Genomic DNA, 20,365 nt, shown 5'->3' on the forward strand with positions numbered 1-20,365 from the left:
ACATCCACAGCTGATTTCATAGCAAACTATGCAGCACAGGCTTTATTTCCAGCACTTCTTCCAACAGAAAGTGTTTCACTTCCAAGGCACTTGTTGCACCTGTGTCGTTCTCCCACGGCAGCAGCACTGTCTGAGACAGAAGCTTGCAGTACACCTATCTCTGTCACCAGGCTGTGAACGCCTTGTATTGCAATTATGTTCAAATGAAACCACACACAAAGGAAGGCCTACAGAACTGTCTTCTTCCTTTCTTTATCCTCCTCAAAAGTTCACAAGCCACAGGGAATGTTTTTGCAGCACATTAGCTACTCTGCAAACTCAATCTTTTTAAAAAAAAAATCAAACCAACACAACACAAATAAGCTCTCATCTGAAATTCTGCTTGAGGCAAATAACCCATAGCCTTATTTCCAGCACAAGCACCAGCTGCCAAGAGATATGACCCTCATTATTGAGCACCAGGTTTATATTTTTTTTTCTGGCAAATTCAGCTAACAAGTGCATAAGCGGCCTAGTAAAGGAACAACTTATGTACAGCCCAAGACATCTAAGATGTCATTTCAGTGAGTTCTTTAAACTTTGCTAGAGTTAAGCTTACATTTTCATAACCAGGGAACTGAGAGGGATGAAGAAGGTTATGTCAGTGACTGGCGTCTGTTTTATGCAAACATTCTTACTAAAGGCAGGACAGAAATAACAAATAGAACTCAATGCTAGGACATTACTTGCATCTCTCCCTCACTTTCTCCATTCACTAAAAAAAGAAAAAAGCCAGTTAGGTACTTTTGTTAACCTGATTCAACCTGACCTACATTTTTGCAGAGATTAAGAAAATTCTCTTTAGCCTGTCAAATCTCTCAAGGAAAAACACCTATTGAAGGCAGTTAAAATAGTTTTTATGACAAGTTCTGCATTAATATTTCAGTATTTATGAATATCTTGCATCTCCTTATTATGGTGAAATTATCAACCTCTCCCCAGTATGTCTGCACATTTAGTTTGGAGCAAAATTTAAGCCTAAAAAAATTTATCCTGCTTAAGAATTTTTTTTTTAAGGCACCATTACTTATATTTTCCTCACCTTATTGCATTTTTTGTCAAAACAGACATATTTCTTCATCTTCCAAGTGAAGATTTCTTCCTCAACCAAGCCTATGGCTTTCACTTCACAACCATTAAAAGGTTCCTAATCCCTTGCCATTCAGGCAGCTGTAAGCTTTGCAGCTCAGGCACCACTCAGCCTCTTCCCACCCTCCTTGTCCCCAAGGCAAAGGCAATAGGGTGCCAGGGTCCTTCCTCACCTTCCCAGAAGCTGGAGGCAAAGAGCATTTGAGTGCAATTTTTTATGCCCTGCACTCTCTGCTCAATTCCTGAATAATAACAGGATTATTTGTTTGAGAAACAAATATGCTTATCTAGGATTTGGGTAACAGCAACTGCAAGACAGTGAGAAATGCTGGACTAGACAATGAAGGACACAAGATATGCACCCAGATTCAACAGCTGGAAGCAGACTCATAACACCTGGAATACAGCCAAATTTTAGGGAGTAACATTAAAACATTCCTGATATTATAAAATAGCTGAGTACTTTGCCCATTAACATAAGATGGCACAGGTACAGAGATTTCACTGGTTTGAAATAGAGTGGAGAAGCCAGTCAAACATTATTCAAAACAGAAGCTTAGATGAAGTGGTAGTTACTACACAAGTGTCCTTGAGCAGAGTCTCAAAACTTGGATTCTACTGTTTACACAACACAAAAGCCTAGCAAAACAGATGAGGAAAAAAAAAAAAACATTCCAGGAACTCACTCCACATCCCCTAAACTCCTGCCACAAGACAGTAACAGGAAAACCCAACGATTAAACCATTAGAGTGAAAGGAACAGAAGGGAACACTAAACTATAGCTGTTTAGTCCAAAACTTCTGCAAAGAAATCACAAAAGTTTATCCACATAACCATGCTCAGGTATCATTCAGCAAGACACATCAAAGAGGCAGCTCTCTTTCACATATAAGCACTGAAGGAACAAGATTAAAATAATGAAGTATTTTAAAAGCAAACATAAAAAAATACTCTAAACCAGATTTTTTTTGGTAGTTGAAATCACTTTTATTTGTGAGGAACGTCACCCATGCTGCACAGTTTCAAATAGATCTTAACAAGGAAAGCGGAAGTTTGTCCTCCCCGTGTCCTGCAGTGAACAGGACTGGCACAGAAAAAAAACTCACACTTGGGAGGTTTAGCACCAGCATCCAATACAAAAAGCATTTTATTTCAATTTTAGTTCTTTGGTTGTTTTTTTTTTTCCCTTTTCAGTTTGATACCAAAAGAAAAATTGAAAAAAATCAATACTAGCAAAACAGTGAAATTCTAGGGAAAAAAACCCCGAAATCAAATAGCTCAACAGTTGCTGTTAAAACTAGGGAGGTGGTTCTTTCTGAATCGCGCTCTCTTTCTCTCTTCATGCATCTGTCTTGTAGGCGTTCCCTGGATCTCAGCTGCTGGTAAATTTTCTTTTATATTTTGGTATTTCAAATCTTTGCTTTCATCATCACTGTTGACAATTTATTGCTTGTGTGTTTCTTTGGTGTTACTTTTGAGTGATACTTTAGGACACCTGTTGAAGAGCCACATGTTAAAAAAATGCAGTTTAAGTTTCACTGTCTCAATAAATAGACAAGATGTCAAATGAAAAGAATTATAACAGGCAGGATAAGCACAACTGGCTTATCCTGTCCACAATCAAGATCTTCCTAAAATAAAATAACTCATCAGCAGATATTGTTACTATACAGACCAGAGAGCTTCCTGGAAAAAAAGAAATCAATTATAAAGTAAAACTTACTTTGTGACAAATCCAGAGGCAGAGGGAAGAAAGAAGAGAAAAGCAGTATCTTGGTTTGCCTCTACAGCACTCTCAGAACTTATCACAAATATCAAGCCCTACAGAAGGGGATGTGGCCAGAATCCTAGAAGCATACACACTCTGCTTTCACTGGGAAACAGAATTGTCCATATTCCTTACCTGAGTGATGGTAAAGGTGCCTGGGGAGCCGGACATTACTCAGCGCCACTCTGCTCTGTCACTGGAGCAGGATTTTCAGCAGGTGTTTCAGTTGTCTTTGCCTGAGACACAACAAACTCTTATTATAGGCAAAGGCTGACCTCCACACCCTTCCTCTCTTCAGCAGTACAGCCAGCATAATGCAAGTTTTAAAACAATCAAGAAAAATGCATTTCCAGGAAATATTTAATTTTAGTGTATTTCTTGTAATTGAGTATTACACAGCAGATTCTGTCAAGGGAGCACCTGAAGTAGACACTGAATGCGAAAAATCTTTCCTCATTAAAGTAGAATCTGTGTTTGCAAACAGTTTCCTGAAATTATCTGGTTCAAACAGTTCAGGAAATGGATCTAGAGCTTTCAAATCCACCTCTCATGCTACATACAGAGTTAAGGCTTATGGAAGCAGGAAAACACAACTGTTTGCCCTTCAAAAATAATTGTTACAGTCTGACCCCAATTAAGAACTATCCAGAAGCACTCCCTATCCTACTGCCTTTTAAGTTCCTTTTGAGATCAGGTGCTTATTCTCAAAGAGCGTCAGAAGAAGCAGGCAAGGAAATCAGCATGTTAGATTTGGTCATCAGAATTATCCAGCACATGAATACATTTATTAAAAATTCACACAGGGCAGAAGGTCTTGGGCATTCACCCCATTAAAACCTCTGCTACATACAATCATTAAATCGTTTGGGTTGGAAGGGGACCCTGAAGATCACCTCATTCCAACCCTCTGCCATGGACAGGGATGTGACGGTGGTCACAAGGGTTTTGAGGTGAAGAGAGAGGTGAGAATGTTGACTTCATGTTCAGAAGGCTTGATTTATTATTTTATGAATATATATACTACATTATAACTATACTAAAAAGAATAGAAGGAAAAGTTCTCAGAAGGCTAGCTAAGCTAAGAATAGAAAAGAATGAATAACAAAGATCTGTGTCCCAGCAGAGAGCAAGACCCAGCTCTGCCGTGAGTGGTCAGTAAATCCAAACATCCACAGGAGACCAATCACAGATCCACCCGTCGCATTCCACAGCAGCAGATAACCATTGTTTACACTTTGTTGCTGAAACTTCTCAGCTTCAGCAGGAAAAATCCTAACGAAAGGATTTTAATGAAAAGATGTCTGTGACACAGGGACACCTTCCACTATCCCAGGCTGCTCAGAGTTCCATCCAACCTGGCCTTGAACTCTTCCAGGGATTGGGCAGCCACAGCTTACCTGGGCAATCTGTGTCAGTGCCCCACCATCCTCATAAGGGAAAATTTTTTTTCCTCATATCCAATCTAGACCTACTCCCTTTCAGTTTTAACTCATTCCCCCTTGTCCTGACTCGTCCCCCTTGTCCTGTCACTCCAGGCCCTTGCAACTGTCTTGCCTCATCTTTCCCTTCAGGCCCCGCAAGGCCACAATGAGGTCCCCCCAAAGGCTGAGGCAGCCCAACTGCCCCAGGGCTCCCTGGCAGGGAGGTGCTCGTGCCCTGAGCAGCTGCCTGTCCGTACCTCCTTGCCCTCCTGTGGCGGGGCGCTGGCTGGGCGCGGCCGGCGCCGGTAGTTGTAGGGGCGCCGGTAGCCGCGGCGCAGCGGCTGCTGGCTCATGGCACTGGCCTCGTGATGGTTCTCCTTGTTTTCAGCCTCTCCAGTGGCCGGGGCAGGGCGTGGGCGAGGGGGTCCTCTGAGAGGGGCAGAAAGAGGTGGTAAGAACAAAATCAAGAAAGGTTCAACTACAGTAATTTTAGCCCAGCAAAACCTCCCAAAACCAAGTATCATCCTCAACAGTTTTGAGTTCTAGCAAACCATTCCTTCAGGGTTTGCCTGACATATGGTTGGAAAGGAAAGACAAGGAAAGTGGGTGTCTCTTCACTGCTGAAGCTACATCACCATATTCTGCTGTCTATCCTGCAATGAAGATGCAGCTAGCCCCTTTGAATTGCTAGCTAGCAGAAGAAACAAGCCAGTAGTGGCCACACAGGCTGATTGCGCTGAGTTAGCTTTGGCAGGGCTAAATACCAGCCTAGTCCTATTCCTAATTAATGGTGGAGTCCTTGCAATCCTCATCACTTCTACCTGAAAACCACTCCTGGATCTTGGCTCTTTGCCTCATGTTGCCCCTCTTAACCAATTAGGAAAAGCACCTATCACAGGTGAGCTGGACCTGATTAGCACTAAGCTATCAAGTCCATGTTCTTGATGTACACAAGAGCATTTCACCTGATTTCTAGTATATACAATGTTTATAAACTGTCAAAATCCAGCCAAAATCCAGTTCCCATTAGCTAATCCACAGCCACCAAGTCCCAAAAGCCAATTTAGTTTTTCCAAAGGAACACAACAAAAGTGCCAGTGTCACTGGATCGAGTGCCTGTAAACAAAAGCAATATCTGTGAACTCAAACAGAAGCGTTGTGCACTGATAGGCTGTATCATTCCTCTCATAGGAAAATTGCATCAGAAAATAACAAGTTTCCATTAGTCATGGACAAGTTACTCAGCCTGTGATTCAACCCCATGACGTGCAAAAGCCTCACTGGACTTGCTATGGCACTATCTCTGACTGCCCAAAACTAATGAAGACTTGCAGGAATTATATTTATTCAGCTTGAATGCCAGCAAGCATCAGTAGTATCCCATTTCCCACAGTCCTAGATAAAAGAGCCAAATTGAACATGAATATGCATCAACAGAAAAGCCCAAACTAGAGGTGGAAGGCTTGTGGCTTTAGACCCAGATTCCAAAAGGATGAATTCATTGTGCATTGAACAGGCAAGTCATTACAATTAAGAACAATCTTGTTATCCCTATCAAATTCAGCTTGTTGCTGCTCTTGCACTGTTATTCACCTCCTACTTTTTGTTTTTGAACAAATATGCACATGAAAAAATGGGGATTACATAATTTTTACAGTTCATCTCTAAATTCTGTATTGGAATTTGACTTCGTAAGCTACTTGATAAACAAGGACAATATGATGAGGGGCAACTGAGTGAATGGCAGACAAAGCAGCCCCTTGAGGACCTTTAAAGACAATTTGTCCAAACCCCTTCAACTAGATCAGGTGGCTCAGAGTACTCTCCAACCTGACCTTGGTAAGGGGCTTCTACCACCTCTCTGGGCAACATTTTCAGTAGAGCACTATTTCACTGTTCTACCACACTCATAGTAAAAAAGTCTTCCTTCCATTTTTACTAAATCTCTTAGTTTAAAACCATTACCCTTCATGCTAACAAACACAACAGGCCCTCTTAAGAAGTTAATCTCCATCTTTCTTATAAGCCCCATTCAAGTACTGGGCAATCAGCTCCTTCAGCCTGCTGGCCATGCTGCTCCTGCTGCACCCCAGGATATGGGTGGCTTTCTGGGCTGCAACTCCACATTTACCAGCTTACACACACAAGTTTTCACCCACCAGCACCCCCAGCAGGGTCCCAGATAAAGTATAAGTTATTACTTATCCAGAAAAGTATGAGTGTTCATCTGGGAGGACATGGACACTGCAGCTGACTTCAATATGCTGCTCAGTTGTGAGAAGTAATGGGATGCTAAGAATTCTTTGCCCTTTCTAGGCCATTATGATTCTGAACATACAAGCACATGAAACAAATTTCTCCAAGTAATTAAAATGCTTCTCACTGTGCCTACCATTTGCATAAGTGCTCCCCCACTTGGAAGCCTGTACAGAGCACAAAAGCGACTGAGCAGAGGAACTGTACACACCTGCGATAGCGGGGACGGTAGGTAGGATTCCTGTGCACTTGCTGAAGTTGTCCTCCTTCTGTGACCCCATCCTTGATTTCTCCCTCAGCACCCTGCTACCCAAAGAAAACAAGTGTTGTATTTGACAGGCAGTATAGTAACCATAACACTGAATGCAAGCTCAAAACAAATATATCAGTACAGAAATCCCAGCATATTGGGTAAAAAGAAGCAGCAGATTCTCAAAAGGCTTAAATTCAGGCAAACTTAAGATGAGGACAAAACAAGAGCCACCAATACTGCTCCTCAGACTAAGAAGCTGTTCTTAGAAACACTCTGTCTGAACATATTAACTGCATTTCACAACATGAAATGCACTGTAAGGGGTACATGTTATGGCAAGGCAGCTACTGATCAGGACAATTCTTTATTTGAAAAGCTAACAAAGACATAACACAGAAATTTGCCACAGACCACTTCACATTCTACACAAAGCCCCATTCCACAGGGAACCCCCCACAACAATACCAAGAGGTTTTAAGATAGAGTGTTTGATGTGATGTAATACAGTTTATCTTTCTACACAGTCCTTTCAATCTTTCAGAGATACAGTGGTTATCTTTCCCCTTTAGTTGCTAATTGATAAAGCTGCACGTTGGTTTGGGTGTTTTTTCTGGTTTGATTTTTGTTTGTGATTTGTGTTTTAAATGCCAGCCATCAGTAATGTCTGTTTTAGAAAATGTTATATGAGTTAGAGTTTCTCATGTATTATTCTTTCCCTCAAAAGAAGGAATTTAACAAGATACCTAGAAACAGAAGTGCATCTTCTGCATCTGATCCAGCAGGAAGCAAAAGCTGTGGCGTCCTAACAGCCCTTAGTAGTCTACCTTAAGTTTGACAGGTATCCTTCCCATTTTGCACAGCCATTTTGCACAACCACCATGACCATACACAATTAAAAACTCTGCAATCATCTGTGATGTTCTCTCATGTATAAAAATGATCAGAATAACTAAATATCCAAAGGAATTAGGATAGATAGTAGGAACAGTTAGTATCTGACAGCAGTTGAGGTATAATTGAGAGACTCAGAACTCAAAAAAAAAACACTTCTCAGTTTACAACAGCTTTATACTGCTTATCCACTTTGCAATACCAAACTGTTCTGGTTTTGTTGAGATGCCTTGTACACCATAACTTGAAAGTTTATTAGACCTATGTTGCATGATCAGAAGTGCCTCAGACAGTCAAGTGAGAAACAGCCCTGCCAGTACTGTGTGTGGCAGCAGCAATGCAGGGAAAGGGGACTCACACTCCGAGGTGGGCCCCGGCGCCGGCCAAAGTAGCCCCGTCGGTAGCGGCGCCGGTCTGCAGCGTAGCGGCTGCCTTCCACAGGGACTCCATCTGGACCAGTGACATTGGCTGCCTCTGCACCCTGTAAGGGCAAAGGAAAGGTAGCCAGGGTGGTGTGAGAAAAGAACAACCAGCTACAGGGAGAAGATGAAACAGGAAAGAGGCTTATTTGCATAAGGAATCACTGTAACTTGGAACTTTCTCCTGCACAAGGCAAAAGGAGGTTTGTTATTCCCAACCCCTTTAACAAGAGAGTTATCATGAGTTAAGAGACTGAAATCCTATCCAACAGCCTGAGTTTAGAGGAGGAAGCAAGAAGGAACTGACAGTCAAAAATAAACCTCAAAAAATGTTCAGGAAAGTAGAAGCATAAGGAAATTGAAAGTTCTTACAGTTATTAAGCTATCAGACTCGAAGACAAATTGTTCAGGGCAATGTAGGCCTCAGTTCATAATTACTGGGCAGGCTGTAGGCTTCCCATGTTCTCTCAAGGAACAACTGCAGATCCCAGAAGCACTAGGATGCAGTTTCCTAGTAGTTTGGATACATATCTAGAAATATGCCTTAATGACACCTTTAAAGAACAGATTTCCCCCAGAAAAGCTATATGAATGCCACCAACCCAGTGGTTAACACATCAGACAGAGACAAAGACACAGCTAAAGTTGTGTGATATTATCTCTGTAGGACCACACCCTGCGGCTCCATGATCTCTCACCTTCTCTCCCTCAACCACATCAAATTCTACAGTCTCTCCATCACCAACGCTGCGCAGGTACTTCCGTGGATTGTTTTTCTTTATCGCCGTCTTGGAAGGAAAATGCATAAAAATATATTATTTTATGTTACTTATCTTACACATTCTTAGCCCCACAGATGAGGGAAGGGCAGCATTTCTCTGCTACAATTCCAACTCTGCACACCAGAGCAGTCACTGCACTAAGGTATTTCAAATAGATTGATGTCTCTTATTTCACAGGCCCACCAATACTCAGTTCAAGGTCTCCTCTTCTCTCACTATCTATAAGTTCATAAATCCCCTGCTGCTCCAGGATCTGCTCTGTCCAGCACACTGGATATGGAAATTACTGCAAATCTCTGTGTGAACAGAGTTCATACTCGGTGCCAAGGCAGCACTAGCAGCAAGTGTGATCCCTGCCTTCAGTCATTAGGAGTGCAGTAGACCATCTAAAGAGAACTCAAGACCCAGAGCATTTCTGTAGAAGCATTAACCATATGGTATCATGGCAAGTCATAGCAACTAGAAAAGAATTACTATAACTCTGGTGCAACAAATTAGCATTTAATCTAAGCACTGTAAATGAGACCACAAATATTAGGTGAGTCTGTAATAACACAGAATAGTACCAGAACAGACAGATGGAATCTTAGCCATCTCTGCAAAGAAACCCCAAAGTAGTACAATAATAGCTATTAATGATGATACTCTTATTGTTACATAAAAATAACAACATGGGTTTGGATCAAAGCCAGTTATACACCTCCTCAGACTCACAGGAAACACTCCAAACTCCTGAAGCAATTTTCAGTCTACAAATACCTTGCTTGTACTCTGTGGAGTACTTCTAGGACTCCACAAAAGGCTTTTATCAAGACAAGCCTATGGTCTGTTCATTAGGCAAGGCTTTGCAAACTGGAAGATGCCAGGGAGAAAAGACCAAGACATGCATTGTACAAGCTAATCCAGTCGCTATTTTCTCACTGAAAGATTATTATCTTGCACTAGATTATTAAAGACCAATTCACATTGCTGATGTGGGAACCTTTAGTTAGCATGAAGGAGGGAGGTGCAGAGCCAGCAAAGAGAAACACACATGGAAACACAGGGCATAAACCTGGCTTAAAAAATTGGATGTGGGGCAGAAACAGGAGAGCCAGTTGTCCTGTCTGTCTGCAGGATGACCATCAGTGGAGCTGTTACCTCTGCATAGCAACAATATTTAGTCAACAGCCCCAAAATATTTCCAACTGAAGGAAAAATTTATTCAGTTTAAAGCTCATCTTGACTACTCTAGGAAACCTGCTTTCCTTGCTGCTCAATACAGTCTCCTTTGTGTTTCAGGCCACAGACCAGCATGTCCTTCTAGCCATACCTTTCCCTATATCCTGAAGCATCCCTGAACAGCCTAAGGAAGGATGCAAGAGTGTACATACTATAATCGTCAAAGCAAAAGCATTCCAAGAGGTTTGGGGTTTTTTAATACAGAAACAGAATGACCTGTTCAAATCAATTCGTTTGGGAATTACTTTAGCAAGCAGAGACTCCACAAGTACCTCAAACAACTTTGTTTGCTTTCTGCAAACATTTTCTTTAGTATAACTGTCCCACTTCTAAAAATCAGATCAAAGTGTTTGCTTTGCCATAAATTTTATATACTAGTACTAAAAACCTTAATCTGCAAAGTTATTGATTTAGTACTATTTGTACTGAAACAAGTACTATTTGACTAAAACTTCTAAACTTGTGCTTTGCATGTCACAGAGATGTCAATAAGCTGTATTTCAAACTCCTTCCCCTTCCCTGTAAGTGCAGAAGAAGGACTAAAAAATTTCTTTTCAGCAGAGATAGATGAAGCTCCTCAAATACCCTTCAAAAAGCATAATGAAAGATAAAAGCAACAGTATCCCACATGTTCTGTTCCCAGCTTTATGGGCAGAAACTTCAAGAATCCAGATCTGCAACTGCCAGCAGAAGGTAGAGGCTGCAGTAGGCTGGAGCTTGTTTTATAAAGGCAATCAGGACAACTTTAAGTAAATCCTAGAAATCCAAGCAGAAACTCTAAAGCTTTACTACTTCAGCTGCAGATAAACATCACTGAAATAAGCCTCTAACAAGCCTAAGCTCTAAGCTTGATGAAAAGACTTTTACTCGGTGTATCCAGAGGGAAGAGAGCACTATTCTCCCTGTTACTGTTTACCAGCATGCTGCAGGCTCCAGCTTCTCTGATTCAGAAGACAGATGTTTCATATTAACAGACAACACTCAACAACAAAGCCTTTCCTTTCCCAGGGGGAACACTGATGAACAGGCAACCAGAAGAGCCTCCAGAGCTAGTTCAGGTTCTTGTTTGAAAGAGTTCTTTCCATATGCTCATACCACCACATCATCAGCACATCCAGCCTTGTCCCAGTAACAGCCAAAATTTGTTACACTGAGTCCTGGTGCAGGTACTTCAGGCTGTGCATGATCAACATAATCCAGTGAAGTGAAGAGAAAGATTAACTCCTCCTCACAGCTCATTGATTTCAACTCTACCTCATTAAATGTAACTGCTCTAGCTGCTGACATGTTTCCTGTTGTTAAATTGTGAGACACACTGCAGCCCATGAGGCAGATGGATCCCTTCTGCTCACAGCACCTGTAGCTGACTGACACAGTGCCCTGGGCAGCACCTTGCACCAACCAACCAGACAGGGATGCAAAGCAAAGAGCTGTGCCAAAAACACTGCCTGGGGCCCCTGCAACACAAAGGGTTAACTCAAAGCAAGCCATGCATGCCCTAAAAAGAAAAGCATTTTAATCTGTACTAGTTATAAATAGCATCCAATAGCCAGACACCAAGCACTAACCCCCATTCCAATCATGAGGTCGGCCGTTCCATGCAGGGGAGGCAGGGAGAAGCTGTATCTATTCAACTAGGTCAGCCTTATTCTGAAGGGATTAGGAGTGTAATCCAGCCCCTCCCAGGCACGAGGGCACTGTCAGCACAGAGGGAGCTTGAAGCAGGATGTTTGCTCACACATGGATTGGCCTCCCTCCTCAGATAGCCTCACCAGGAGCTCTGGCTGTCCCAGGCTCTGGGAGCAAGCACATCCAGGTGCAGGATAAGGAACATCTGACTGCTGCCAAGCCAGAGCAGCACTAGAAGCCTCTACTCTGCCATGCACAGCCTGCCAAGAGGGTTAATCTGATGCAGGCCTGCACATGATGTGGTATTTCTGAAACAAAGCCAGTTTTGCTCACACCAAAAGGACTTCAGCCACAGGAGAGGGGAAGTGCCCACCCCTCTCCACACACACTCACCAGCTTACATTTAGGGGAACAATCTCCTCTACAGGTGAAGGAGACAAAACAGCACAGATAACACTACCTTTCTGTTTGGGTCTCAGCTGGCAGCCCTCCCAAGCAGAATAACACTGATCCACATTATCTGTCATCAGCACAACAGCCATTTCCCAGGATATTGTCTCACAGGTATCAAGGAAACCTCATTTGTCTTTAAGGGAGCACTGCCCATCCAGAACACGTTTCTCTTCCAGAACTGTTCCCACCCTCCTCTGGACACAATCCCATGAGACCACAGATGTGTCAGCATGCCCACAGCACAGGCTGCTAAGGAAGGAAAATGACCATCAAAAATCTGTATATGCACTGACAGCTCTTGCTCTCAAGCCCACCAGCTGAACCAAGAACATGTACTGTGGACACTTCCCAACATCATTTTCTCTCATAACAGGCACTAGATTTATCCCCTTCCAGCTCCAGCCAGGTTCAGATAATGGGTGTACACCCTATGACCCAGAGAAACAGTTACCACTGTTACCACAGTTACCACTATTTAGTCATCAAGACACAAGAACTAAACTAACTCTCAGTGTTGACTCACCAGCTAAGGATATATGCACATATCCTCACTCTCAGTGACCAGCTCTGGGAAGAAACTTCCTGGTTACATTTGATAGAAATGCTGTCACACCACAGAGAAAGCTCATGCTCTCAAAGATCACATGAGCCTGCAGACATTTTATATGGGACAAACTCTAGGGGCAAGACTGCACTTTCTGGTGAATGATGCAAAACCAGATCTAAGCCAACTAATCATTTGACTTCAGCGTGGAGACAGCATCCTCTGTCTTGCCATTATGTGCCTGCAACCTGAGAGTCACAGTATAAACTTAGAACAGCCTCCTGACAGCTTAAGGAAAGTTAACCAATAACAAGCCACTGGGCAAGCTCTCTCTGCTTGGGCATATTTGGCACACAGCCTTCCTCCTCTTCTGCCTAAGAGCAGCTGCCTTGTGCAGAAACAGCTGATGGCAACCCAGGCTGGTCAAGAGCCAGACTAGATCACTTTCTCTCCAATACCAGAGAGGGCAGACAGAACAGACCTGCAAGTGAAGAGAGTAGGAAGAAACAAAAGGCACAAGGAGCATGAGGAAACAGGGGAAAGACAGACAACAGCAGCAAGGTATTCACAGAGGAATCATCTCACCAAGAAGAGACAACCAAACAAAAACCACAGCAAAAAAACACCTTTAGTGTTCAAATTAGAGCAGACAGAAAGGGTTAAGAAGGGTTAAAATACCTAGCCCTTCATAGAGAAGGAAAACAACCTAACATTTCTCCCTGAAAACTTCAACATACACATCCACTCAAGTTATCTGCAGAAAATATTCTAAGGAGAAGCCAGGACAAGGTTGTGGAGCTGTTGCAGGAAGCTGCATTAGAAAGCTACCATAGCACACATGTCTAAGCACAGCTCCTGCTGTCTTACCTGATGAACAAACACATCTTCTTTGGTATCGTTTCTGTGAAAAGAAAGTGAGAAGTCATAAGAGTTTAGACTTAAGAGACTTTAATAGAAATTCCTGGCTTTTCAAGTGAAACCCTCCTTCTCCTAGCCTGTAGCACATGCCCTGAATTCCATACATTCTGTCTAAGTCTATGCTACAAAACCCTGCTCTGAACTTCTATGGTCATTTGCTTGAGAACAGAAAGGGTTCCCAGGCCTTCAAAAGGGTGAGAAGATGGGGGAGGTTCTCTGTAATCTTCTGGTAAATATTCCGTGTTTTCTTTTATGCAGGGCAGAGCTGATGACTGGACTGCTTGTTTTTCACTACTCTAACTCCCCAAAAACACTTTTAGAGGGACTGCAACCTGAGCTGTTACCCCAGAGGTCAAACAAGACTATCAACAGGACTGGCCACAGCTGTTAACAGAGATCTCCTTTCAGTGAAATTCAAAGCAAAGAGGCACAAGAGGTGTCAGGAGAGTCCACAGGAGGAGGACTCAGATATGAACGTGAGGTTTTCTGGATTAGGCCAGACACTTCAGGCTTCCACATACAAAACACAGAGAGATAAGTCTGAGACCTTGAATCTGTGTTCCCATACAACAAAAAAGAGCCTAAGCCCTGCCATCTGTTCACTCAATTTCTTCTCAACAAACACAACAGGTGGGTCAAAGAGTTTGTGAAGATAATGCGTAATCCCAAATTTGTTGTCCTGAATTGAAACAATAGAAGATTTCACATTAGGAAGAAAGTTAACAAGTTAATACACCACAACCAGGTGAAGGCTCTTAGATCAACTGCTATTACAGATTTTAAGAGGACTTCCTAATTAAAACTCTTCTTCTGAGCTTATGTAACACTGGATAATAACCTCCAGAGACTGAGATTAATACCACACCACGACTGGCTTCAGATCCACAAACATGGGGTCTTCTACCCCTTTCTGCACTGTCCACCTCACCCAAATCTGCCTGATGTGTAACAACTCAAGTGAAATAACTTGTCAGGTATGTTTTTTGGAAGACAAGTGTTCAGCATGCAGCAGTTTCATTCCTCAAAAAAGCACACAAAACATTTAAGCCTCTCAACCACAAAGATATTTCAGCCTTAAAAGCCAGAGTTTCCTCCAGTAAACTGAAAGCATGGGTCCTCTGCACCTAAGGTTACAAATGTCCATCTAGAGATGACCAATCTCACCTACAGATGTTTGGATTCTCAATGGTATTCAGAGATTTGTTTGTGCCTAGAGAATAGGGAAAAACCAAAAGATACAAAGAGAAAATTCGTATGAAATTCAGGCCTGGCATACTTTCAGTGAGATACTATCAGGGAATCTCAATGAGTACCCACTGGAGCTATTCTGACCAAGCAGTTAACACTTTAAGTTTACCCAAAAGTATTTCCCCTCATCCTCCTACCTTTCTCAGGCCTTTGAAAAAAGTCAGGCAGCCACTAAAGAGTATGTAGCTCATTAAGAGTGTAGCAGAAGTAAACATGAGAAACAGGTAACAGACCAAATTTGTAGAGTTTGACCCTTTCTGTTTTCTCCCCATGCACATAACCTTTTATTGGAGGCTGAGGTGCTTAAGAAAGTTTACTGAGTGCCTGGCCAAAGCTGACTATCAACTGCATGAGCTTGTAGTCAGGTCCTGAGGTCTCTGTTGCAATCAGTAACACGTGGCCTATCTTGTGTACTACGAGTCTTAGTACAGCATAAATACAACTATCAGAATTTAAACATACCTGTTGATAAAGCCATATCCATTTCTGACATTGAACCACTTGACTGTGCCAAGAACTTTGGTGGCTGGAAAGAAAATTAAAGAAGTTAATCTAAAATATAAGGAAGTAAATAACATTACATAAATACTTCTATAACTGCATATGAAGTTGCAACAGCTTATTCTGTTCCCTTAACACTCAAAGTGTGCCTTCATCTCCCAGTTCAGCTTATTCTAATGCAGTAACAAGACAGTACTTTAACACACTATTCTTCAGTCAAGGGTTTACCACACACCACAAAACCTAGCCCTATTTTCAGAATAGATGCTGAATTCTATTATTCCCTATCCCAGAAATGGGCAGTAAAGCTGAAAATCCCACTTGCAGTTCATCAGTTCCCTTCAGGTTAGTAGCTAGACATGAAATACACCTGAAGGAAACTATCTACAATTCCTCTCTTTTACTTACAGTTACCTTTCTTTCTTCCTTGAAAACCAGAACTGCCCAAAGAAGCAGTATCAAGTACTGTGCAACCCTCTCTAGTGGAAAGGCAGCACATCCTCATTCTGGAAAAGCTCCTTCTTGCATTGTCAGCATCATACTAACCAAGTAAGACCCCACAAGACTTGCTTTTAGGTTTTTTCTTCTTTTTTTAGTACTCCTACTGATAAGATGATCTGTGATTGTGATGCCTTAAGTTTGAGCTTTCATATTTTTCAGACTCCGTATGGTCTTAGTAACTCTGAACTTCATATGAAGTGTTAGCAAGCTCTCTTCACAGCTGAATTAGACAAAACAATCCTTTTCCAGCCTGAGAACCAAGCTTCAGGCTACAGCTTCAGGCCCAAAAGTACAAACAACAGCAAATTGATGAGAGCAATGTGAGAGGATGGGACTTCATAACCTGAAGCTGAAATTGGACAATTAATCCCAATATGTAAATAGACCAAAATTTATTAAAGTGTGAAAACTCATGACTGGTCATACACCTTGGGCAGAGCCACACAGGGTTCCTGTACTGCCCAAGGTGCATCCCTTGAAGGCCTTTTAATAAATACCTGCTTTATTCCTTTAAAACTGTTTAGCCTCTGCTCCAGGTTGCCTCTCTAGGCATCAACTGTGTAGTTTAGTTACAAAGTGACCAACTTCATGTTCTCTGACTTTCAGTATCAAGGCAAGCTCCTGTCTCCGCAGTAAAACAGCATTTACTTAGAAGCCACACTACAGTGTCTTACAGGAGCTGGCAAAACCTGTTTCTCCAACTTGTAGGCATGTGTAGGAGGAACTCGACAGTGATGGAGGCAGTTCAACCTCTCCTTACCTCACAGCAAATGGATGGACACCACCAACTTGTACTTTTCAAACTCCTGGTTAAAGGAGAGCTCTAGCCTCTATAATTGAAGAGCTGTTACTTGTTAACACAGCTCAATTACAGCTACTTAAGCAACCCGTGTACTTACTTGAAAAGGGTCCAGTCACCTACAGACAACTGCTTTCTAAAAACCTCACATACATGTTTTGGGGGTGCCAGGAACTCAAGAGGCAATAAAGGAAAACAGAAAAGAGAATCTCCAGTTTAGAAGTCCACACCACTCTGCTAGAGGCAAGAACACACTGTAAATTGTTACCTCCATCTACTCTACACCTGTATTCTTTCCAAATATTCACAAAGAGATGACGGAGCCAGCCAGACCTCTGGGCTCACGGCACCTCAAGTAAGAGTGTCTGACAACAGCAGTGCATTGTAGCACTGCTGCTGTTATTACTGCCAATAACAGGCCCTTTCCCATTGCCCTTAGAGAAGTGAAGTTTTTTGTCTTCTTTAATATACTTTTTAGAAGAAAATGTTCTTATTCAGAAGCAGTGAAGTCTTAACATGACTGAGATACCACCTAGCAAAAAAGAGTCTGCCTAGTGCAACATGCATTCCCAAGAATTCTTGTTTACTGGAACAGAAAAACATTCCTTCAGTGCCAAACTGGTTCAGTAAACAGTGTTCAGCACCAGTATTTATAGCTGTGCTTTTAGGTTTAGTTTCATAGGGACATCACCACATACAGACACCTCCTGCTACCACAATGGCATTGGCTACAAGAGCTCCCTGCACTCACACAAATCAACAGGAGGGGACAGGGGAACACAGAAATAGTGCCAACAGTACCTGCAGGTTTCGGCCTGCTTTGAGAAACAATGTCAGTACCACTGCTTCCCTCAACATCATCCCTTCCTCCTCTGCAAAACAGCTCTGGAATCTGTCAGCCTACTTGAACCAGATTAGGAAGAAGCCTAGGAAGCATGACAAAAACCCTCAGAGGGGTCAAGAGGCTGGGGAAGGAGAGGCTGTCAAAACTCACTCTGTGGCCAGCTAGCTGCTGCTAAGTGGAGGAGTATGCACACAGTTTAAAAACAACATTGTTCCATGGGGGAGACTCCAATATATTCCCCCTAAAGCAGTGTGCTTGCAAAATTAGACATCTACAGTCTCCCCTAAGTATCACTGTGGGCCAAAAAAAACTTCAGACAAAAGCATGACACTGAACATCCATGGCACAGTCACTGGTAAGCCTGAGCAGGGAAGTCTGGCAAGGAGGAGGACAAGCCCAGAGGAGAACACAGTAACCAGCTGAACTGATGAGTCACAGAAGGCAGTCGGTGTGCTGACGTACATCCCACCAGCAAGTGGAAGCCCACATACTTGTACAAGATGCTGTCCTCTGACACTATCAGAGGAAACAATCACCAGCCACTCCTACCCATGACAAAATAGCCTTTTAACAAGGAGAGCCAAAGCTTCCTGTGACCAGGCAAAAAGAGAAAGTTGAGTAACCTTTACCCATATTCCTAGAAGCCAGACATCTAGATGCCTCAAGCAAGCATAAGATTTTGCTTCTAATGGGAACTTTGTAAAAGAAGGCTTAAGGGAACATAACTACACAGGTGACCATTAACAGGGACATCTGAGGTGGACTTTAAGTCAATTTTCAATTAGCATTTACAGTGATCCTTTTCCTCATCATTCCTAATAAAAAGCTTGCCTAGCAATAAGGGCATTTTCCAAAACCATCACCACGGTGGTTTTCATTTTCCTGCTCGTTCAGGAAAGGTACTTCTACCTTCACTTCCCCCGACCCCTTCTCTCCAAGCAATAGGAATAGGTGAACAAGGTAAAAGCATTACCAGGAATGAAATAAGCCACATTAAGGCAAGAAGCAGCCAGATATACCAGCAGATATGGATGCACTGATTCCTGTGTACTAATTACTGACAAATGAGGTAACGGAGAAAAAAAAAATGAATCACACAAGCTGTGCCTCCAAGCTCTGCTTTGCTAGAATTGTTTCTAACTCCTCTCCAGAGAAATCCTTTAGCTGGATTCTCTTTCTTGCAGCAAAACCTCAGTTCTCCCCTTCAGAAGAGAAGGTCCTGTGTATCCTTAAGGAAATCTGAGACCCTACACTGTAAGTCAGCTTCAACTTTGCCTTTACCAAACCCTCAGAAGTTACACAGTTACAAACAGTACACCCCTATCGGCAGCAGCCTGCAGATTTGAAGTCCTGTCCTTTTCAACAGGTTGATCCTATTTAATCGCAATGAAAACGAGCCACACTTGCTACGCACTGGGCTTGAGCAGAGAGATGGCAACATGACATGTCGTTTGCCTTCTTACTGATAGTAAAGTAGAAACCAAACCCCGCCCCTCCAAAAGAATCCTCAAAACAAACAAACCCCACTAAACCTGGAGGCATTACTAAAGCAAGATTCTTTATGGATAGAAAAGTTGTTCCAGGACTTTAACATTAAGGAGAGGCACACAGGGTTTCGAGCAGCCCTTCCCGGGGGGCCGCCGCCGGCAGGTGCCGGGACGGGCTGAGCCGGCCGTGCCGCGCTCGCTGTCCCGCACGCTCCGGGCCGATGAGGCACACCCGGGCTCCCGCCCAGCTCCCGAGCGCGTCACGGCCGGCGCCGCGCGGCTCCCCCGGCCCGCGGGGAGGAGGCGGCCCGGCCTGACTCACGGCGTGGGGCAGCGCGCCGGGCCGGGCTGCGGGCGGCGGCCGCCGGCGGACCCCGCGCCCCGCTGCAGGTGCGCCGCCAAGTTGCGAGCAGGGCCCGGTACTCACCCAGCACTTTCTTCGCCGACGCGGCCGCCGCGGTTGTGGCTGCGGCGGCGGCGCCGGGGGCCGCCTCAGCAACAGCCGCACTCGGCGCGGCGGCGCTGGCGGGGCTCTTGGGAGCGGCGTCCGGGACGGCGGGCGCGGGCGGCGCGGCAGCCGCGGCCGGGACGGGCGGCGCGGCGGGCGCGGGGCTGGCGGCGCTGGTCTCCGGCGCCTCGCTCATGGTGCCGGGCGGAGGTGTTGGGTGCTCGGCCGCGCTCGGTCTTACTGCCCCCAAAATGGCCCCGCCGAAGTTTTAACACAGTCAGCGGGGGCCGGAGCGGCACGCGCGCTGCCTCATTAGCATTTAAAGGGGCCGCGCCGGCAGCCAGCGGGCGGCGTCGGGTGCGCGTCTTGTGGCGGCACGGCACGGCACGGCACGGCACGGCACGAGGAGAGAATCTACAATATACAACTCATCGCCTGCAATCTACAACTTCTTCGTGAGGGGAAGTGGAGGGGCAGGCTGTGATCTCCGCTCTCTGGTGACCAGGGACAGGACCCAGGAATGGCTGGGGAGGGTCAGGGTGGATATCAGGGAAAGGTTCTTCCCCAGAGCGTGCTGGGGCACTGAACAGGCTCCCCAGCGATGGTCACGGCGCCAAGGCTGCCACAGCTCCAGGAGCGTTTGGACAGCGCTCTCAGGGATGCACAGGGTGGGACTTTTGGTCTCGAGCAGCGCCGGGAGCTGGACTCGGTGATCCTTGTGGGTCGCTTCCAGCGCAGGGCGTATTCCGTGATTCGGGGACATGGCATTGCACGGCGTGGGTGGGCGCTCTCCGGCTGCTTGTCCGTGCCTGCCCGTGGCCACACGCGCACAGGTGTGTGTGTGTCCGTGTGC

General features: G+C 44.2%; 1 protein-coding gene across 2 annotated transcripts; it reads right to left on the bottom strand.

Moving 5' to 3' along the window:
- Positions 1–2,091: 2,091 nt before the first annotated feature.
- YBX3 (Y-box binding protein 3) lies at positions 2,092–19,723 on the bottom strand. 2 transcript variants are annotated; one of them, XM_058804743.1, is made up of 9 exons: positions 19,492–19,723; positions 15,395–15,458; positions 13,634–13,667; positions 8,836–8,925; positions 8,077–8,199; positions 6,786–6,877; positions 4,576–4,747; positions 3,033–3,133; positions 2,092–2,624 (listed from the first exon to the last, which is right to left on the bottom strand). In XM_058804743.1, exons 1-8 carry the CDS (start codon positions 19,706–19,708, stop codon positions 3,068–3,070), a joined length of 858 nt encoding a protein of 285 aa, XP_058660726.1. In that variant the 5' UTR covers positions 19,709–19,723; the 3' UTR covers positions 2,092–2,624; positions 3,033–3,067. The 2 variants fall into 2 exon arrangements, with proteins under 2 accessions (XP_058660726.1, XP_058660725.1); XM_058804742.1 differs by having other exon boundaries at positions 6,786–6,880.
- Positions 19,724–20,365: the final 642 nt, after the last annotated feature.

Source organism: Ammospiza caudacuta, chromosome 5 (assembly GCF_027887145.1).
Source record: "Ammospiza caudacuta isolate bAmmCau1 chromosome 5, bAmmCau1.pri, whole genome shotgun sequence".
NCBI classification, from domain to species: domain Eukaryota; kingdom Metazoa; phylum Chordata; class Aves; order Passeriformes; family Passerellidae; genus Ammospiza; species Ammospiza caudacuta.

Excerpts from the sequence above, each read along its gene's own strand:
- YBX3 (XM_058804742.1), bottom strand. The coding sequence starts at position 19,708 with ATGAGCGAGGCGCCGGAGACCAGCGCCGCCAGCCCCGCGCCCGCCGCG. Across the intron at positions 6,881-8,076 it reads GCCGGGGCCCACCTCGGAGT|CAGGGTGCTGAGGGAGAAAT; the intron begins GTGAGTCCCCTT and ends TTCTTTGGGTAG. Across the intron at positions 4,748-6,785 it reads TACCGTCCCCGCTATCGCAG|AGGACCCCCTCGCCCACGCC; the intron begins GTGTGTACAGTT and ends TGCCCCTCTCAG.